Below are 20,423 nucleotides of genomic sequence, written 5' to 3'. Positions count from 1 at the left end.
GTAAGACCCAGAAGTGCTATCATTGGGGAACTACTGGCTAGCAAATGCAAACCACAACCAGCACCACCTGTCACTCGATCCAAGAATGATAAGGAACCCAATGCATTGAGAGAGGCAGCAAGATCACATCGACCTATTACGAGGAATCAGAAACAGAAGCAACAACCTCGCTCAAGTGTTCGAAAACGATCGTGATGCTCTTAACATCTCCCAGACATACAAGAGAATAGATATTCGTGAATGCAGAGATCGTATGACTCTCACTTGTCTATTCTATTCCATTTATCAGTTTGGTATTGGAAAGGGTCACAAGATTGCTGAGTGTATCCATGAATGGCACATCGATCAATCACACACAATCCATTGAAACACTCACCTTGTATCCCTTATCCACAACCGATTCGATGGAATCACAATGTTTGAATAGGGCATCATTCTCATTGTAACATGAAATCGATGTGATTATCAGATATAAAGCAGAAGATAATTGGAATTGGCATTGATTATTGAATGGTTGAGTGGATGTGTGTGTATGTTCAAAGAGTGTGGCATAATTGACTTTCACAAAACATCCAGAAGGTGTTGTCCATGAATATTGATGAACGTCATCCACTGTCTCACGCACGAGGACATGTTTGTCATCGTTCTCTGGCATATTGATGAGCATGTTATCGAGCTTCTTGAACGTGTAATTGTTTCCATTGCTGCTGAATATGTACAACATTGATTGATTCAATTTACTTTGGTTGATTTCGTTCATAGGGTTTAATATATACACTCCTCAAATATACTCCATTCATATTCGAATATGTGAACCTGTTGAATGAGAAGCGAGCCAAATATAACATTATTGTGGAGGAGAACCTGTACAAGTTATTAGCAAACTCAACATATTTCAAATTCGTGGAGACTGGATTGAAAGGAATGCGAGTGACGTTTGCCACCATCTGAAATGAATGTGAGGCAATCATCCAGAAGCATGGATTTGACATGATCGCAGGAACCACCATATATTCCGGAACGTGATTTGTACTAATTGGAATACAGCTATAAAAAAGTGGTGAAACTATTTTTCATTGGATTTGCCATTTTGGACATGTCCAAACACATCATCAACGATTTCTACTACAATGTGCTCAAAAACACATGTGAAATGTGGAGCTAATGGAACAGGATTCTGTGGGCAATTCGTGAACTATTACAAACACAAACTGGACAAAAGCAAGTTCTTTTCGCTCTCATCATTCCTTTACTTTAACAAGAAGCTTCCAGGACCCATTTTGAAGGATGAGCACAACGGACATCGCATCGCGTAGATTGTGGGACTTAGACCGAAGATGTATTGACTTGTCGATGAGATTAACGTCGTGCACAATTTGGTAAAGGAAGTTCCATGAAGCGTAGTAATCGACGGTGAGAGAATGAGTGTAAAAAACATCGATTTGTACAAGCATGTACTAGAAGCAGAGATAAAGTGGGATGCAGTGATCAATATTACATTTATTCTAAGCAATAACCAGGAATTCGCAACTTGAATAAAGGAGCAAAACAAGACACTCATGACATACACGGATAACAAGAGACGGTTCTTGGGCAACATTTTACACACATTGGCTTTTGGTCATTACTAATTGGCAAGCGAGTAATAGAGAAAGAAATAGCATTTTTTCACCTAGCTAGGTGCGTCCGCTGATTTCCTATAATCCGCGTTTTCTAAAGTGTCATCAAGTCTTGAAATATCACTATTGTTAAAGCAAAGCGTTGGTAACAGTGCCAACCCTCAGTAGAATGACTTTGGCGCAAGAGACCCATTTTCTGACCGATGATTGCCGCCAACTAACCTGGGAATTATTGAAACTCAGAGTCGTTGGCCGATTACAACGACCGACATAAAATTAGTAATTGTCATCACGGCACACAATAGCATCAAAAAAGACATCATGATATATGCAAAATGCGTCAAACTACTTATTCAATAAGTCAAAACCAATATCCTAATTCAATATCAATCATTGTATTGTATTGTATTGTATTATCTACCGATTTAACAATGGATTCACAAATGTGAATAATCATCCAATATCAATCGATTCCGATCATTCCATTGTGTCACTACCAAATCCAATCTTATTATTCATGATGATGATTATGATTATTCGAAGCAAGCAGTTTCCTATCAATATTGAACAAATCCTAGTTCAAACCTATTCAAACCATCATTTCTATATTATTATTATTATTATTATTGGTAGATTGGATTCATCATTTGTGAATGTTCAATATGTGATCATTGGCTCATTGGTAATAATGATAATAATGATAGTTATGATCGAAAACAATGATTGATTGATTGATTGATTGAAACAACAATCATAATTGAGTACCATTGTTAAAATGGTAAAGAAGAACATCATAATAATCAGGCAGGATTGATATTTTGATAATTATAGAATCATGAATTGTGATCAAGAATCGGTTTGAAACAAACAAACAATCAATCAATGGAAATGTTCCTAAACAATGACGAATCACTGAACAAATCAAATCAAATCAAATCAAAATCATAGATTTAATGCTTGATTTAGTGGACAAGATCAGCGAGAATGGAAGAAACATCTATGAATCAAATCAAATCAATCAAACTATACTCGAAATTGATTTCCATCGAACATATCGGAATGAATCAGGTAGCTCGACATTTCGAAGATTTGGAATATCTAAATACTATCAATATTCAATATTCAGAAATACTTTCTAATGTCACTACACGAGGATATTCACATCCTTGCTTTTCAGAAGTGAGTGATGTTAGACTTGGAAGATCTATATTCTATCATGTCAAATCATTTCGTCTTTACTTCGTATTACCAAAGAGCATAATTCATCTTTTCTCCCACAAAGCGCACAATAACTGAGTTTAATGGATTGTAATGATGGAAGATCTAAACCAATCATTTCATTTTATTAATTCTAAACTCTCAATCACTGTTGATAAAGAATTACTAAAAGTACTATCACCTAATGTGATAGATTGTAGATTTGGAAGATCTTATTATAAGTAATTTATCATATCAATACCTCGAATCACAAATGAACTATAATAGAAATTGTATGATCTAAATCCAATTGTGCCAATTTGAATAAAACGTAGTTTTGGTAGATTCTTCAATTCAAAGTCTCCAGCAAAATCACTGAAACTATATCGACCAATTTGAATGGATTCCAATGATTCACAATTCAATATGTGGAATGATTTCGATTTGTTTCTTCCATACCAATCTATTTTAAGAGTAAATGAATTGCTTCCGATTTTGATAGTTTTCAATCGATTCAATCCATCGATTTGGAATGTTTGCACCGAACCAATACAATTATTGCCAATTTCAACTGCCTCTAATGAATTGAGATGGTATAAATAGAATTTATCACTATTTCTAAATGCTCGATCACCTAATGTAATAGATTGTAGATTTGGAAGATCTATGCATCATTCAAATATTCAATATCATATCAATACCTCGAATCACAAATGAACTATAATAGAAATTGTATGATTCACTTCCAATTGTACCAATTTGAATGGATTGTAATTGTGGTAGATTCCTCAATTCAAAGTCTCCAGCAAAATCACTGAAACTATATCGACCAATTTGAATGGATTCCAATGATTCACAATTCAGTATGTGGAATGATTTTGATCTATCATTTCCAAACCAATTTTTATTCTGAGTAAATGAATTGATTCCGATTTTGATCGTTTTCAATCGATTCAATCCATCGATTTTGAATGTTTGCACTGATTCAAAACAATCATCGCCGATTTCGATTAATTTCAAATTATGTAGCAATGAAACATCCCAATCAACCAATACACAATTGTCAATCAGTTTCAAATGTTTCATTCCGATATTCATTGGTTTGCTTCCATCTCCTTCATATTTTTCATCAATATCACATTCAATTCCATTACACCATTCACATTCATTCACTAATTTACCATATCGATCATACACTTTTCCAATTCCAAATCGCTTATCATCACACCAATATCCTTCATATTCAATACATCCATTATTATGATAACTCGTTCCATAGCCAAATCGTTTCCAATTGATCATTATGCCCTTGTACATCAATATTCCATCATCATCATACATTTCACCATATCCAAATGGAATTCCAATTTTACCTTCTTTTTCTTTTTCTGTCAATACCAAGCCTTCAAATCGACTTCCATGATCCAAGTCCACGATTCCTTCTTCTACTTCTATGGGTTGTTCTTCATTATATGAAATAGTACCAATTTGATGATTTCCAAACACTTTCAACACTTTCTCATCATTGAGTACAAATCCTTGATTCATGAATACTCCATTATCGAATTGCAATACTACACATTCTCTGTTACTCAAAATGAGTGAAATCCAGCCATTTGGTTTCATGTCTTTACCCAAGCATCCCTGCACATTTTGAATAATGAAACTATCAATATAATAGTTACTAATAACAGAACTGACAAAATCAACAATCTTTTGCATCGAAATAGTAAAGAAATATTGTAAAACGTTTTTACTACAAAATGCTATATAATTTTATTCTTTATGAAAAAACACTTATTGATTCAAATTTATAGTTTTTGCGGTAGAATATAATTCAATCGAACATATTTTGGAGCCATACATCCCACTTTGTACACATTGTCTTATTTCTTTATTTATCGATATATCAATTACCACTTGTGATATCTTTTCTTATGTTGAGCTCATGGTAGTAGTAATTATGCCTTATCACCACCTCATATCCTGTTTGTTGAAAAACTATATCAATAAGTGTAAATTGCATGTGACTCGAAATGTATCGAACATAAAACAGTATGTCGGTCTCTGTTCATTTTCTTCAAAGTCCAAATTCTATTTGAATGGCTTTTTTGTTCCAAATTACTGTAATAATAAGCGTAATGCCGAATCTTCATATTCTTTTAAAAGTCGCTCATAGATATTGATTTTCAGTTCATATATCGATTCTCTGAAAGCATATTGATTATCGTGCCTTAGAATGTTGAATAATATAGTAAAATATGAAGGGCTATTCATGAAGAAAGATAACAAAAATAAAGGTGAATCGAGAAAAAACAATAATCGATCGAGGATTATTTGATCTAATTTTTGTTGTTTTTTATATATGACTGAATGAACGATTTATCCGCCACCTATGTGATTAACAAACCATTGTTAAATGGTTTTGATTTATACAGTGGCAACGTAGAACGAACAAGATATATCAAGTGAGTACATATACTACTTGTCATATGGATCTCTTCCACTCCATCTTTCCATTCCACTTCTCGAGAAGCGATCCAAGTTTTTCATTCATTCAGTATTCTCAACCGTTTCGGAAAATCCGATTTTTTCAATTTTTAATAAACGAATTGACAAACACATTAGAATTCGATTGGAAACAATGATATTGCCTTCATTAACTAACACTCAATCATTATACTTTTTTCGCTAATCAAATAGTTTCCATTCATTTAGGGTTGCATTCTACTTTTTCTTCATAACACAAGGACAATTAACTATATTAACAATTATGTGTTGATAGGGCTGATTACTTTGAAACCTTTCCATATGCGTAGGATGCTGATGGAGGTATTCTCCTCGATTTCTCAGTAATAAACAGTACCTGCTTTGAACAAACCCATTCATCACAATTGGTATGTGTAGAATACTTACTATCCATTTAGTTCAAAAGAAAATAGGATGCTTAGACAAAAAGAAATATAGCCGACTGTAATACCTTGACGATATTACTTTTAAACAGAGTACTACACCGATGACAATGAGAATCAATAGTCAAACTATATCGTCTTGGAACTTGTAAATAATAATAAGAAGAAGAAGAAAAAGAAGAAGAAGAAGAAGAAGAAGAAGAAGAAAAATAGTATTAACAATAGAATAGAGTTTGCTATGATTTCAATAATACAAGAAACAACGCGTTTTTCTGGATCAATGGAATGAAATGAGTGGAGAATATCCGTATATTGTTGGAATTCTAGTAATCTACTATTATTCTCTTTAATCTTGTAACAATACAGTACGTTTGAAAACTCAATTCCCCCTAAATATAATCGCTTAACACCTTTCAACCTCATTCTTTTCCATTCTATCTCCGTTATTCATTTATCCCATTCCTTTTTTTCCTTGTCATTCTATCTCACACAAACTTTCTCTCGCTTTCCCCGTCCCACCACTCTCTCTTTCATCCAACAAACACTCCACAAATTCCCCGCTTTCAAATCCTCTTCAATCTGTCTCGCCTCTTCCTCCGTGCCCAAATTCAACTCCCTCATCACTCTCGCCGTAATCGCCGCCGCTCGCTTCCTTCTCTCGTCATCCGGTAGATTCTTCGCCATTTCCTTCGTCTATCCCTCACTCGCTCTCCCTGCTCTCACCGATCGGCATGCCGCAATGAGGTTCGAGAACCGCTCCATCTCCTCTTCTTCCTTCGTTTTCGCTTTGATTCATTCAGTTTTTCGTTTTCTTACGAGCAGCCGGCAGAGATCCCGTGATGCTCTGCTCCGCTTTCTTCATCTTTTCTTCTTCTTCTTTCTTTGCTTTCGCTGCTGGATCATATCCAGACACTTGATTCTACGCGTGACTCCATTCGAATTCGATGACACAAAACGCTCGATGGTTCTTCCAATCTTTCACCTGGCACTCCTTCGAGCAGTAGCTTACGATTCGACAGCGACTGCAGCGATATAACGGAATTCGGTCCACACTCTGAATCATTTCCCGCCATGTCAAAAAACTTTTGACTTGTAGCAGTAGGCGCATTGATCGATCTCGCTATTGCTCATAATGATGCTTTCGTCGATTTCGTGGACTGTATCGCGACCGCCGTTGCGATCCATCGACGACCACATTACACACTCCAATGTCTCGATGATGCGCGCTACACCTTGCTTCTCGGACTCTTTCCATGCTGATATGAATAAAAATATGAAAAAACGAACTATAGTGGGGAATTCGCAGATTGCACGAGATAAACTCGTACATGTTGTTAATACTCCAATCCTCCAGTAGAGAAGCGTTCTCCGTTGCGCTATGAATGGATCCATACGCTAATTCGCTACGATGGCGTCTGGATGTCGTTGTGCGAGAAAACGACAAGACGCGTATCGATATCAGCATCACAACTGTTAATGATCTGATTCCACTGATTCAGCGTGTCGAGCGCAGACGACTAAAGCGTATAAGGAAATGGAAGGTTGCCGTACGTCAATAGAGCTGAAAAGCAAAATAATGGCCTGGCAGTCCTTGTTGACCACATTTCTGATCTCCTCTTCGGTCAACAGACGATTGTCCCCATTCGAAAGACAAATCAGAATCTATCGGTAACTCGCACACTTCGATCAAACAGGAGCTCTGTAGTATTTGGTATAGACATCGGCTTGATATCCGTGGAAAGAGCCAATCTCTCTACCGATGACCCTTTCCACATCGCGCTCCTACTGTTCGGGCTTCTTTTTGTGATCAAACTCCAAATAGCGACTCATTCCTAGACATGAACCTTATCATCGAACCCAACCCTGCAATAATGTCTTCTTCCCACTCTTCGACGGTCCCAAAATCACAAGTCTCGGCAGCTCACTCATTCCACGCGAACAAAATCAAAGTATGCAAAACTCGGGTACTGAACTCTCCAACAAACAATCCACTCAAAGAACTCTCTCAAATACAAGTCCATGAACTTCTTCCTCGAAATATTCAGCAAAATATTCTGCCTTGCAATCTCGATCGATCTCGACACTTCCTTCAGCTGATTCTCCTCCTTCCCGAAGAACTCCTCGAATTCCTTCAGTTCCTCCTCTCGGTCCAGCACCGAACTTCCCGCCTCCACGAAGTACCCCAGCATATTGAACGATTTCTTCAAGTTTTCGCGCAGTTTCCCCAGTTTCCCCTTCAAATACCCCCAGCACAGCTTCCGGTACTACCCTTCACCCGTTTCCACGTTTCTACTTTCCGGTTCCGCGCCACACTCGCAAACGCCATGTACGAATCCTGCTTCCGCACCGTTCCATCCAGCGAAAAATCCAGAATGTTCGATAGAATCGACGCATGTCGGACCTGTCCGATCGCCGCCAGAATGCGTCTCTGCTCCGCGCCGGTCGTCGCGTGGTACTTCTCCATCAGCTCCGCTACGGTGCGTCGCGCGGCCGCCTCGTCGCCCTGCAAAACGCCTTCCTTCATGCAGAGCGAGCGGATTTCCGTGTGGCATAACGAATCTTCTCGTTATAAAATTAACTGAATCACACCGTCACCGCTCTTCACCCACACCTGGAAACGTCGGAACGCCTCGCTCTTCACCGCGGCATCCTCGCACACCGAGCACAGCAGACCCAGAATCAGCGGACGACATGCAGAGCAATGGGGAGTTTCGTCGTCGACGGGGTCCCAGCCGCAGCGCTTGAAGGGCGTTTCGATCCTAGGAGTCAAAACGTGGAAACGTGGAAACAGAGACCGCGCGAATTGCTGGAATTTGGCGCGCAGCTCGGTATCGGATTCGTCGATAAACGCGTAGAACTACCCCTCAAAACGTGGAAACGTGGAAACATGGGCCAGCAGGCTGCAGACGACCTCGAGGACGGACCAGTCGTCCTCGGCCTGGTAGCAGCGCAGGAAGTTGAGCACGTGCGCGGGCTTGACGCGCTGCGCGTTGCAGAGCCGCTTGAGGTCGAGAACCAGCTGGATGCGGTCCAGTGCGCCCAGTTCCTTGGCTCGCACCGCGTCCTCGAGGCGCTTCTGCATGGTCTCGGGGTACTGCACCAGGCAGAGCGTGTTCTGGTTCACTTTCACCCAGCGCTCCGACGCCAGACGCTCTTCCAGGAGCGCGTCGAACTCCGCGGACCGCGCGTTGGTGTACAAAAACTGCTCCGTTCGCGACGGCGTCACGATCGCCAGCGGGATTTCCCAGTCGCTTGGCTCCGCCGGCTCGGCAGGGTTGCTGTAGAAGCGCTGCTGCGAGGACACGATGTGTCCGTCCTTCTCCGCGAGAATTAGCAGCGGGTAGCCCGGCGATTGCGTCCATCTAGCCGTTCAAAACTCTCCGAACCGGAACTTCTTCATGATGGCTTCGCAGTCGTAGCCGCTGCCCTCGCCGAGCGCTCTCCACAAATCCTCGGTGCAGGTGTTTCCGAACTTGTGTCGGTTGAGGTAGATCTCCATGCCCTTGCGGAACTGCGCGGTGCCGATGAAGCTGACGAGCTGGTGGATCACGCTGGAGCCTTTATTGTAGGAGATCCCGTCGAAGATCTGGTCGATTTCGTCGGGAGTCTGGACGGGAACTTCGATAGGATGCGTGGATCGGAGAGAGTCGTCGTAGAAGGCGGTGCAGAAGGAGTCGTTGTAGAACTCGGTGAACATGTGCCACTCGGGGAACAGCGCATCGACGCAGACGTACTCCATGTACGACGCGAAGCCCTCGTTGAGCCACAGATGCGTCCACCATTCCATCGTTACCAAATCGCCGAACCACTTTTCATCATCATTTCGCAAAATTTCGCTCACCATATGCGCGATCTCGTGCGCCACCACCAGCGAAACGCGCTGTTTGTTCGCGATCGCCGCCGTTTTCGAGTCGATCAGCAGATCTACCTCGCGGAACGTGACGCAGCCCCAGTTCTCCATCGCTCCCGCGGCAAAATCGGGGATGGGGAGAAGGTCGAGTTTCTTGAGAGGGTAAGGAACATGGAAGAAATCCTAGGAATGAGCAAACGGATTCGCAAACAAAAACAACGTACAGCGTAGAAGGAAATCGCGTGGAGACCGACCTTCAGCGCGAACTCGCCCCATTCGCTTTTGCCAAGCGGCGTGTAGCTGCGGTTGAGTCGCTGCTCGCTCGTCGCCTACCAGCTCACCTTCACGCCCTCCTTCGAATAGCCGCTGATCACGTCCAGCTCGCCCACCACGAACGCCAGAAGGTACGTCGACATGATCGGAGATTCGTCGAATTCGAAAACGTTCTTCGCCTCGCCGTGGTCTTCGATCGTCAGCTTCTTCACCACTGGCATGTTGCTCACCGCGGTAAAACCCACAGGGGTGGTCAGCCACACGCGGAAGCGCGCTTTGAGAGCCGGTTCGTCCCAGCAGGGGAATGCCAGACGGGCATCGGTGGATTCGAACTGGGTCGTCGCCATGTAGCGCGTCTCGCCGTTTACAGAGTACCGACTGCGGTAGAAACCCTGCATGTAGTCGTTTAGAATGCCGCCAAATTCAATATGGAGCAGGGCAGTTCCTTGTTTCAGGGGCGTATCCAACTTGAAGACGACGCGCTCCTGTCGCTTGAGAATCAGAATCCTACAAAAATGAAAAGCGCTTCAAGAGAAAAACTCTTCCAACTCAGTCACTTCGCCATTCACAGTGAGTGATGCAGACTATGTATCAACATTATCGCGCAAAATCATTACGGGAATTGTAAGCTCCTTGGCGTTGAGCATGATAAAGTCACTTTCCTCTTTCACATCTAACTCAATATCCACAAATCCGGAGAACGTAAATCGCTTCAAATCGATATTTTCATAGTGGATAGCGTACCTAGCGGAAAATGTGAAGACTATACGACATACTTTGTAGGGATGATGCTCTTTGGTAGTCTCACCGATTCGATTGCTTTTTGCATGTTTTTCACTTGAAAAGAAAAAGACTAATAATGAGAACAACAAATCCGCGATTCTTTGACCCTTTTTGACCGCCTTGATTTTCAAGGCGGATGACTGTACAGGCATTCATGCAAAACATCCAATTTCTCAGCAACCAAAAGGACTTTGAACATGCAGATGTTCGAAAGATTACGTAAAGCTGGCGCCAAGGTCTCCAAGCTGGAGAATCTTGGATTGCAAGCAATGAAGCTGACTCCCACGACCGAGAAGGATAATTCTCTGTGTGGAGTGATCCGTCGGGAAGCATTGCTGCCAGATGAATTAAATACAACTGATTTTACGAAAGAGCAGCGCAAGAAGAGAACGGACGTATCTTGCTTGTTTTGCGGAATCGAATTATAGGCTTTGAAAGCACAGCAAGAAATGGATGAGCAGGTACTCAATGCTCAGTTAGATCCTGCACGAATGGAGGAAACGTTTGATCCTGTTCCGGAAGTGATTGTACATTGCTGCTTGGCGTGTTCTGATATGTGTAGAGAGATTATCCAAATGATCCAGATATGAACGAGTTTTGGATGATTAAAACGGAGGGTCTTATAAAATCGCAGATGGAGATTGTGGACGATCATCTGAACAAGGCTGTGTCTGCAAATTACAACGATTTCCTAACGGGTATCAAGCTAATCCAGGAGATCGATTTGGACCTGAGCCGTTCCAATGTCTACGTCCAGAACACGCGTCGAATGCTCGAGCAGTCGAAAAAGACGATCACGGAGCCCGGTCTGTCGATCGCCCATCAGCGTCGTCGCGAGCTTCGTCTGCGCCAAGTCCAAAGCATCATCGAATCCTTCCAAGACCTTTCTGACCTCGAATCCACCCTGCACAAAGTGATCGAGAGCGGCGACATCATCAAGGGCGTGGAAATCGCCTCGCAGTTAGAATCGATGATCATGTCGGAGGCTCTGATGCAATACACGTGTCTCGATTCCATGCGCATTCGCGTTGAAAACGTCTGGCCTCGCCTGCAGGAGCGTCTCGTGCAGAGCGTGCGCGAGCAGCTCCTGCAGTTCGATCCGACGACCTACGCGAACGTGTTCCGCACCTACAGCGTGCTGGACGCGCACTTAACCGCGATGGAGACGCAGAAGCTCAAGAAGCAGGCGCTGGACAACGCGAGCAATCGCTCTCTGAACCGAGGACAGGACGATCCGAGGTCGCCGAGGTCGCCGAAGTCGCCGTCGTCGCCAGTGCCGCCCGCGCCGAAGAAGATTAAGAAGGATGGGTATGTGAACGTGCTGCAGAAGTGCGCGTGCAGTTTGCTGACGGAGGGAGGCGAGTCCGCGCTGAAGCAGTTCCTTCTGCAGAGCAAGGAGAATATTTTGCCGCGCGATTTGATCATGCAGATGGGCTACACGCAGCTCTGCGCCTCGGTGAAGCCTGCAGACGTAGCTCTGGATGAAGGGCGGATAAAGCGTAGTTGACGAAAGCGCTGCGATGCGTGATGGAGAGCATCGCTACGATTTTGCACAACTATTACCTGGTGTGTCAGTGGCATCGCCACGCGTTCGAAGAGGCGTCGTATGACTTGGAGGCGCTGCATGGCGAGAATGTGATGGAGAACGAGGAGGAAGAGATCGGAAAGGACAACGAGCGCGATCTCACGCCCTTCGTCAAGGAAGACCACGAAGGCGTGTCCGGAATGACGCTTCTGCAAGTCCGCAGACAGCTCCGCATGTCCCGAAAAGTGGAAACGTGGAAACGGAGTGAGCGGTAGAATATTTGGTCGCAGTCGCAGCGATTGGTGTGCGATTTCATCGACTGCACGAAGCTGGACAATCCGAATCTGCACCTGATCAAGCAGATTTTGGTCAACGCGCTGTGCGAGTACTTCGCTCTCATCGGCGAAACCTTCTGCGGAAGCGAGTCGCCCGAGCTCAAGACGAAGCTGACGCAGAAGCAGAGCAAGTACGTCGATCAGATCCACAACAACACGCTGGAGGCGCTCAAGAGCAGTCTGGAGACGGAGATGTGGCAGGTAGGATTGGCAAAACTTCGCTCAGTCGCAGCCGTTCCCGATGAAGCTGGCGGAGATGAACGGCTTCCCGGGGCTGCTGCAGAGCAACCTGTCGATTCCTCCGGAGGAGAATATGTTCTTGCGGAGCAGCGAGTCGAACGTGCACGAAGTGTTCATGCATTGGTACCGCGACGGGAACTGCTTCGAGGAGGGCAAGAAGCTGCAACTGAAGGTCGCGCGGCATCCGGCGGTGCTGAACTCGATCGACAACCAGCTGATTCTGACGGGCGTTGGAATCAACGCGTTCATCAAATCCGTGAGCAACTATCTCGATATCATGCTGCATCTCCCGCTCTGCGCCGACTTCGTGGCCTCCAAACTCCTCAACCTCGTCGACTATTACGTCTACGCGGTCACCACGCTCTTCTCGACGCCCGCTCTCCTCAACACGCTCTTCGTCGTCACCAACGGCGCCGCCACCTACCCCTACATCATCCCCTTCATCAAACGCTGCCAGACGGTTCTCTTCCCCGAGCAGGTGATCGACGTCGAGGAGATGGAGGACGTCACTGAGGCCTTCACGCCGCTTTCCTCCATCACGCAGGAAGTGGAGGACGAGCTCGGCGTGCCGCAGCCCATTCTGAACGTGGACGAGTCGATGCTGCAGGAGAACTTGGAGGTGCGTCGGATTGTGGCTGCGGAGAGCACGCGACTGTTCACGGCGCTGTTCGCTGCGATTCGGCCGCGCGTGGAGTCGCTAGCGCCGATCACGAAGTCGGCGATGGTGCAGGAATACATCACAATGCTGCCGCACATCACGCAGGATCTCTGCAAGATGTTCTATCGGTCGTCGTCCTACACGATCTTGCAGGTTGGCGCGAGGAAAAGGGCTCAGAGTGCAGAACCTCGACGAATACAAGCCGGCCATTCTCAAGCAGAAGTGGGAAATCCGCTCTGCGAAAGAGAAGGACTCGGAGTACATGCAGATGATCAAAGGCGATCTGGACTCGGCATGGAGCGTCATCAACACCGCGGTACTTGGGTTTTGTCTTTCTTTCTCACTCGCAGCTGCAGGAAAATCGGTTCACCTCCACGTGTGTGGGTCGCTTCTGGGCCGTTATCATGGGCGTCATCCTCGAAGAGCTCGTCGTCAGCTACGCAGCGGTCAAGAAGTGCTCGCAAGAAGGCCGCGAGCAGATGTCGCTGGACGCGAACGCGCTGTACAACTTCGCCTCGGACATCTGCGTGATCCAGCCGTTCGAGAGCGTGAAGGACCTCAAGTACGTTCTGGACTACCTCACCTGCTGCAAGCTGGAGGAGCCAGCGGATATCCTCGCGTGGGTGAAGAAGCACCAGACGGAGTACAAGCTGGACATCGTGGACTCCATCGTCAGCAACGCGCTGGCGCGGAAGCTGAGCAAGCAGGCGGTGAAGGAGCTGCGCGAAACGATCTATATGATGTACGAGGCGATGCAATGGCGTGTTTGAGCAACAAACAAGACAATTACAGCAACCTTTCTTGGTCTCAGCGGGGGCGGGAGCCACGACGGGCGTCGTCGTCGGCGAGGGCACCGGCGTGCGCGTTCGGGGCAAGCGACGGGCTGGAAATGAATGGAGAAAAAAAGGGAAACCGAGGGTTTCGAAGATGAGGTCGATGTTCTCCTTCGTTTTGGCGGAGACTTCCATGAAGAGAATGTTGCTCTCCTTGGCGTACTCCTCGGCGAGCTCTTTAGGGACTTCTCTCTGGGGATGAGGATGCGCATGGAATGAATACGTTCATCGCCAGGTCGCACTTGTTACCGGCGAGAGCAATCACCATATCGGGATTTCCAGCTAAAATGATTAGAGAAGAGAAAGGAAAGAGGATACAGTTCTGCTTCAGCTCCGTGACCCAGTTCTTGGCACGAGCAAAAGTTGTCTAGGTCGCTAAGAAAATCTAAGAGACGAAGCTACTCGACTGGTAATGTCGTAGATCACCAGAGCACCCTTCGCTCCGCGGTAATACATGGGGGCCAAAGAGTGGTACCTATCGATGAGCGTAAAAAACGCAACCCAAACCGTTCTTGTCCAGCCGTATCCCAAATATCAAATTTAACGATATCATTATCAATCTTAATAGTCTGGCTCAAAAAAGCAGCTAAAGAAATGAATTCATGAGGCAACAATACACACCTCCAATTGTGCTTTCCTGATTATCTAAAAACTGATCTCGAACATATCGCTGGACGATACTGGATTTTCCAACGGCTGTTTCTCCGAGCAACACCTACACATGAACTTGTACTTATCCATTTAGATACGATTTTGTATTTAAATAACTGGGTTCCACTTAGATCTTGAGGAGCTGCCATTAATCAAAAACACAAAGATCTGAACAAAAAACATGAAATGATCTAGACGTTCAGAGCGGGGATCCCGGTATTTTAGCAGAGTGGGAGAAGAAGTGCTATTATTCATTCTGTATACTACAGCTTTGTAGTATTTTATCTTTTAGAAGCTTTTAAGCGTGGTAGAATGGATCTTTCGCACATTTACAAGGGCTCACTAATTAAAGTGATTGGAGACTTATGCAAGCTCGTCCCTAAAGGTGTGAGCCGTTTTATGCAATTTTTACGTGAAGACCAGTTCGATGCTGTGGTGAAGAAGTGGATTCCCGAGGGACTCGATGGAATTGAGGCGTTCCAGTATGAACCTGTAAAAAGGGAGAAGCGTATATGGTTTTGAGAGGAATTGGGTAATAGCTAGAAAGCGACGGCAAGAGTGGTAAAAAGCAACGTGTATTCGATATATCAAAGTACAGGAGACGTCATATTGCACTTCGCGTATTTTTATCATGTTTCAATCGTTTGATTCTCTAGGTGTACTACGACGGTTCGCAAATGTCCGGCTTTGCCCAACGCGACAGTGCCCAGCAAATCGACGGAGTGGCCGACGACAACTCGGTAGAGTCGGCCATCTTCTCCGCTCTGAAGCGCGTGCATTTAATCGACGACATTTCGAAATGCCATTATCAGCGCTGTGGCCGCACGGACGCCGGCGTGAGCGCGTTCAACCAAGTGATTTCGCTGTATCTGCGCTCGAATCTCCGCAGCGGCGTGGAGTTCGTCGACGAATTCGATCCTTCGATTCCTTACAACGCTCCCAACACATCCAACCAGCCCCAATCTGCACCTTCTTCATCTACTCCCGTTACCGAATTCGATTATGCTTCGGTAGGAACCGCGGTTATTTCGCGATCTAGGTGCTGAACAAAGTGCTTCCGCCCACCATTCGGATCACCGGCTGGTGCCCCGTCGACCGATCTTTCAGCGCTCGTTACTCGTGTTGCGGTGAGGATTGGGCCGCGAATTTATCCGCAGGCCGCGTGTATCGCTACTACTTTCTTCGGCGAAATTACGACGTGGAACTGATGCGATCGGCGGTGAAACTGTTCGAAGGGGAGCACGATTTCCGGAACTTCTGCCGAATCGACGCGGTGAATGTCTGCGATTTCACGCGCACGGTGTTCCGCGGGGATGTCGTGGAGATCCGAAAGGGGTACGATGCGTCGAGGGGATTGATTCCTTCAGAGAAACGCCGCAGCACGACGTGCTGGCCGTGGAGATTGTGGGTCGCGCGTTCTTGTGGCATCAGGTAGGCCGAGCGTTTCGCGTGTGTTGGTAGATTCGGTGCATGATGAGCATTCTTTTCTTGGTGGCGTCGAAAAAGGAGAAGCAAACGATCATCTCCGATCTCCTCGATGTATCGAAAAGCCCTTGCAAACCGCAGTATCATCTCGCGGATCCAGAGCCCCTCGTTCTCTACGATTGCGTGTTCAACCCGGGCAAGCCCGTGGGTTCGCAGACGGCTCGCAGTTATCAGTTCATTCGATCGCACCCGCTGTATGCTCCCATTCTCGAAAGCAGCACGGAGAAATACAACGAAGCGCCCTGCTCGTTTGACGCCAGTTTGTCCGATTCTGCGCTCGCGGAGCTTCGCAGAGCTTGCGAAGAGAGGGTGTATCGGACGCTGATTCCTGGGGCCTGCGCGCTGCAGCTGCTGAGTGGAATTCGAGAGGAATATGCGGAGAGATTCGTTCCCAGCGGAGAACTGGAGGGAGACTTCCAGGAAGTTGCTGCTCGAAAATACACACCGCTAGAACGGAGATCGAAAGCACGTTGGATTGGGTGAAAGGAGTGAGAAATAGCGTCGTTTGAAGACCGAATTCGGAGTATGGGTGAAAATGCACTGAAGAAACTTCAGAATCGGTATCAGTATACTGACTTTGAGAAGAATGAGTTTATTCCGGATGTGATAAAGGAAAAGTTGGGTAAGAATTGAGCTTGTTTGTTACTCCATGCGATATCTAGAATTCATGTGATATATCGATATTTATGTGGAATAGAATAGATTAGAATCGATACTGAAAACTAGAGTTTGCAGAGAGTGTAAAAGTCAGTAGATATACAAGTGAATTGTTTGAAAATGAAAAAATAATTATATATATACATATAAATTCTATAATTAGTGAAAGAATAGGAATATGTGGCCAAATAAGAAAAAAGGGAAAAGGATGGCCTTTCGTGCCTGAAACCCTAATATCATTATATATATATATTCTAGATTATTCCACATTATACTTGATTTGGTTTTATTAAGGTGATAATGACTGTGAAAATAATCAATACCTATTTGTGTAGTGATTGATTATGATAATTATAGATACCTATACAACTCACTTTAATCATAATGTACAGTGGTCTAAGATTCTGATCACTAGTGAATGTAAAATGGAAACATTGTGATTGTATTATAAATTAATTATCGTAAGTGTAATCATTTTAATAATAATAATAAACAATTCTACGGTTTGTGAAAGGTGTAACAAGTGATTCTTCGTGATATAGAAATGAAGGTATATATGTCATGCTTGATATATTTACAGCACATTATTGAACAGAAGAGAACAATAACAATCAAGTGTTCTAAACCAGCCAACACTTTGTGTAATAATTGTATATGTATAATATAATATAATATAATAATAATGTAAATCCAATTATTACAGAAACAGAGTTATTTTCGATTGTTAAAATTAACAGAGTGGGAAAACGATTAGTGTCACCAGGAACAATTTTCATAAAAACATTGATGAGCAATCTACAGCAAAGTAAAGAATCAAATAGTGGGTTTATTGCCATTCCGATGGCTGAGCATGTGATTTCTGAACCTACAAGAAATAGTTGTTGGGAATGTAACTTTAGTGAACAATTTCCTATCTCATCTGTTGATAGCAGAGTAAATATAGCTACAGTAATAATAGGTCCGCCTCATGTGGACTATAAGATTATCACCCATCTCAAAAATCAGAAAATGGATGGTGAATCAACGCTATATTCTGACAAAAGCGTATTAATTGCAACCTTGACATTTGTCGAAGGTGTAGCAAACGGTCCCTGTACTATCTTTGATGAAAACGGAGTATTATTCTTTGAAGGAAGTTTTGTAAATGGTTATCGTCAAGGAAAAGGAAAAGAATATGACGAAAATGGTACTGTAGTCTATGAAGGATTGTATGACAAAGGTAAGAAACTAGTAAAGATGATCGAAATGGAAGGATACTGGAAAGAATACGATGACAACATGAATCTACGAAGCGTTTGTAAGAAAGATGATGAAGGCCAAAATGATGGTGTTTGCTTTTACTACGAGAATGGTGAAGTAAAACGACTAAGTGAATGGCATGAAGGTAACGAAACTCCCTATACTGGATATTTCAAGTTGTATGATGAAAGAAACAGAAAATGGATTGAAGGAGAATATAAGAATGGAGTTTGTAATGGTGTAATTAAGGAATATGATATAAATGGAAGTATGATATCTGAATGTTTCTATTCGAATGGTATAAAGTTGAATATGGTTCGTTTATCTGAAATGGCTGGATATTGGAAAGAATATAATCAAAACGGTAATCTGAAAAGCATTTGCAAAATAGACAATTGTGGGAGATATGAGGGTATTTGTTATTTTTTTGAAAATGGAAAAATGACACAGATCCGTGAATGGCATGAAGGAAAGGAAGTACAGTATTTTGGATATTATAAATATTACGACGTAGCACAAAGAAAATGGATCGAAGGATTCTATAATGATGGTATAATATCAAAGAGTTTACCAATGGCCGAAATGGAGGGATATTGGAAAGAATATGATCAAAATGGCAATTTGAAAGGTATTTGTAAAAAAGACAGTGAGGGGCGATATGAGGGTGTATGTTGTTTTTATAATAATGGAGAAATTAAGAGGGTTAGCGAATGGCATGAAGGTAAGGAGGTTTCGCTGAGTGGAAGATGCAAGTTTTATGATGAACCTCATAAAGTATGGTACGAAGGTGGATTCAGAAATGGACTTCGTGAAGGTGAATGTACGGAATCTGACAAAAATGGTGATGTGATATTTGAAGGATACTACAAAAGCGGAAACAAACTATATCCAATACCAAACAAGAAGCAATTTTGGGAGGAACGAGATAGTAATGGCAATTTATGTCGTATTTCTCACCTTGATAGGAATAAGAAGTATAATGGACTATCTTATCAATATCACAATAATCAAATTACTCGAGTAAGTCGATGGGAAGATGACAAAGAAATTGAAACAATGAAACTGTTTAATAATGGAATAATGACGGAAATTAAAAACGGTAAAAAGACATATGAAGGAGAGTATAATGATTCCATTGAATCCAATTATCAACGAGAAGGAGAAGGTGAAGAATATGATAATGATGGAGATTCATTATTATACAAGGGCAGTTTTAAAAATGGAAAAAGAAATGGTCAAGGTAAACTATATCAATATGGAAACATTGTTTATGATGGAGAATGGATTGAAGGAATGCAGAGGACTCATTTTTTGTTATTTACAGGACTGATTCTAGCATTGGTTATGATTAGTACTACAGAAGCATATTATTATGGTAATGTATATGTTGCAACCTACTTGATTGGAATATATGCCACCGCCTTATGTTTTTATCTTAATAAGTATGCAGGTTATGTAGCCTCAGCATTATTACTCATCATGATTGGTTTCTTTATCCATCTTATTGCTGGTATAGTTATTTCAGTTGTAATTGCAATAGCTGCGATATATTATATAAATGTGTTTGCTGGAGTAATACCAGTTGGAATGATACTAATAGCCATTTTCCTCCACTTTAATATTTACCTTGGTTTGTTTGCCATTTCCCTTTTTATGATTTATATAATGTTTTTGATTGTCTATTATCTTGAATGGCCCACACTTATAATAATGTTTGGTACAGGTGGAATACTGTTTACATGTATATTGACATGCCTGGTTATTGGACTAATGGTAGACTCAACATGGAAGTACTTTGTAATAGCTTTGTTAATTGGATTGTTATTCATGTATATGGTGATTGTCTTCAAGCATTATTTAAAATGGGAGAAAGATGCTATATACTTAAGTATTGGAGGAATTATATTGTACTCTCTAAATGTATTCATAATTTATGGATCGATGAAAATAGAGGTAATTAAGTATTTATTAGTATTTGCAATTGGAGCATTTATTTTTTGGGTCATATATGCATTAGCTTATTATTTGTATTGGAAGAATGACGTTCTATATACATATGCTGGAATGATTCTTTTTGCCTGTATAATAATTGGTATGATAATAGGATTTGATGATAACAAAAGGTTTAGGAGTCTTCTCTTCTGTCCTACACTACGTTGCCAATAA

The 20,423-nt window shown here is 43.1% G+C and overlaps 6 protein-coding genes; 2 read left to right on the top strand and 4 right to left on the bottom strand.

The window, feature by feature from the left end:
- Window positions 1–3,491: 3,491 nt before the first annotated feature.
- On the bottom strand, window positions 3,492–4,442 carry GSBLH_T00002260001 (uncharacterized protein; the record flags this gene model as incomplete). The annotated part of the gene is made up of 1 exon (XM_013040804.1): window positions 3,492–4,442. One exon carries the CDS (start codon window positions 4,440–4,442, stop codon window positions 3,492–3,494), a length of 951 nt encoding a protein of 316 aa, XP_012896258.1.
- Window positions 4,443–7,653: 3,211 nt separating this feature from the next.
- Window positions 7,654–7,917, bottom strand: GSBLH_T00002259001 (uncharacterized protein; the record flags this gene model as incomplete). The annotated part of the gene is made up of 1 exon (XM_013040803.1): window positions 7,654–7,917. The coding sequence occupies one exon, from the start codon at window positions 7,915–7,917 to the stop codon at window positions 7,654–7,656; it is 264 nt and encodes an 87-aa protein (XP_012896257.1).
- A 377-nt stretch (window positions 7,918–8,294) lies between these two features.
- GSBLH_T00002258001 (uncharacterized protein) lies at window positions 8,295–10,249 on the bottom strand (the record flags this gene model as incomplete). The annotated part of the gene is made up of 6 exons (XM_013040802.1): window positions 8,295–8,487; window positions 8,518–8,585; window positions 8,616–9,090; window positions 9,121–9,761; window positions 9,803–9,878; window positions 9,912–10,249. 6 exons carry the CDS (start codon window positions 10,247–10,249, stop codon window positions 8,295–8,297), a joined length of 1,791 nt encoding a protein of 596 aa, XP_012896256.1.
- A 582-nt stretch (window positions 10,250–10,831) lies between these two features.
- GSBLH_T00002257001 (uncharacterized protein) lies at window positions 10,832–12,141 on the top strand (the record flags this gene model as incomplete). The annotated part of the gene is made up of 3 exons (XM_013040801.1): window positions 10,832–11,029; window positions 11,063–11,161; window positions 11,197–12,141. 3 exons carry the CDS (start codon window positions 10,832–10,834, stop codon window positions 12,139–12,141), a joined length of 1,242 nt encoding a protein of 413 aa, XP_012896255.1.
- A 1,556-nt stretch (window positions 12,142–13,697) lies between these two features.
- On the bottom strand, window positions 13,698–15,045 carry GSBLH_T00002256001 (uncharacterized protein; the record flags this gene model as incomplete). XM_013040800.1 has 8 exons in its annotated part: window positions 14,975–15,045; window positions 14,847–14,940; window positions 14,733–14,811; window positions 14,628–14,700; window positions 14,544–14,592; window positions 14,449–14,507; window positions 14,306–14,417; window positions 13,698–14,275 (listed from the first exon to the last, which is right to left on the bottom strand). Exons 1-8 carry the CDS (start codon window positions 15,023–15,025, stop codon window positions 13,698–13,700), a joined length of 1,095 nt encoding a protein of 364 aa, XP_012896254.1. The 5' UTR covers window positions 15,026–15,045.
- A 508-nt stretch (window positions 15,046–15,553) lies between these two features.
- Window positions 15,554–16,844, top strand: GSBLH_T00002255001 (uncharacterized protein; the record flags this gene model as incomplete). Its single annotated transcript, XM_013040799.1, has 4 exons — window positions 15,554–15,886; window positions 15,916–16,211; window positions 16,244–16,307; window positions 16,338–16,844. The coding sequence occupies 4 exons, from the start codon at window positions 15,554–15,556 to the stop codon at window positions 16,842–16,844; spliced, it is 1,200 nt and encodes a 399-aa protein (XP_012896253.1).
- Between the last annotated feature and the right edge of the window lie 3,579 nt (window positions 16,845–20,423).

Source organism: Blastocystis hominis, assembly GCF_000151665.1.
Source record: "Blastocystis hominis, Singapore isolate B (sub-type 7) whole genome shotgun sequence assembly, scaffold_18".
NCBI lineage: Eukaryota > Bigyra > Opalinata > Blastocystidae > Blastocystis > Blastocystis hominis.
This window is presented reverse-complemented; position numbering and strand designations above follow the sequence as displayed.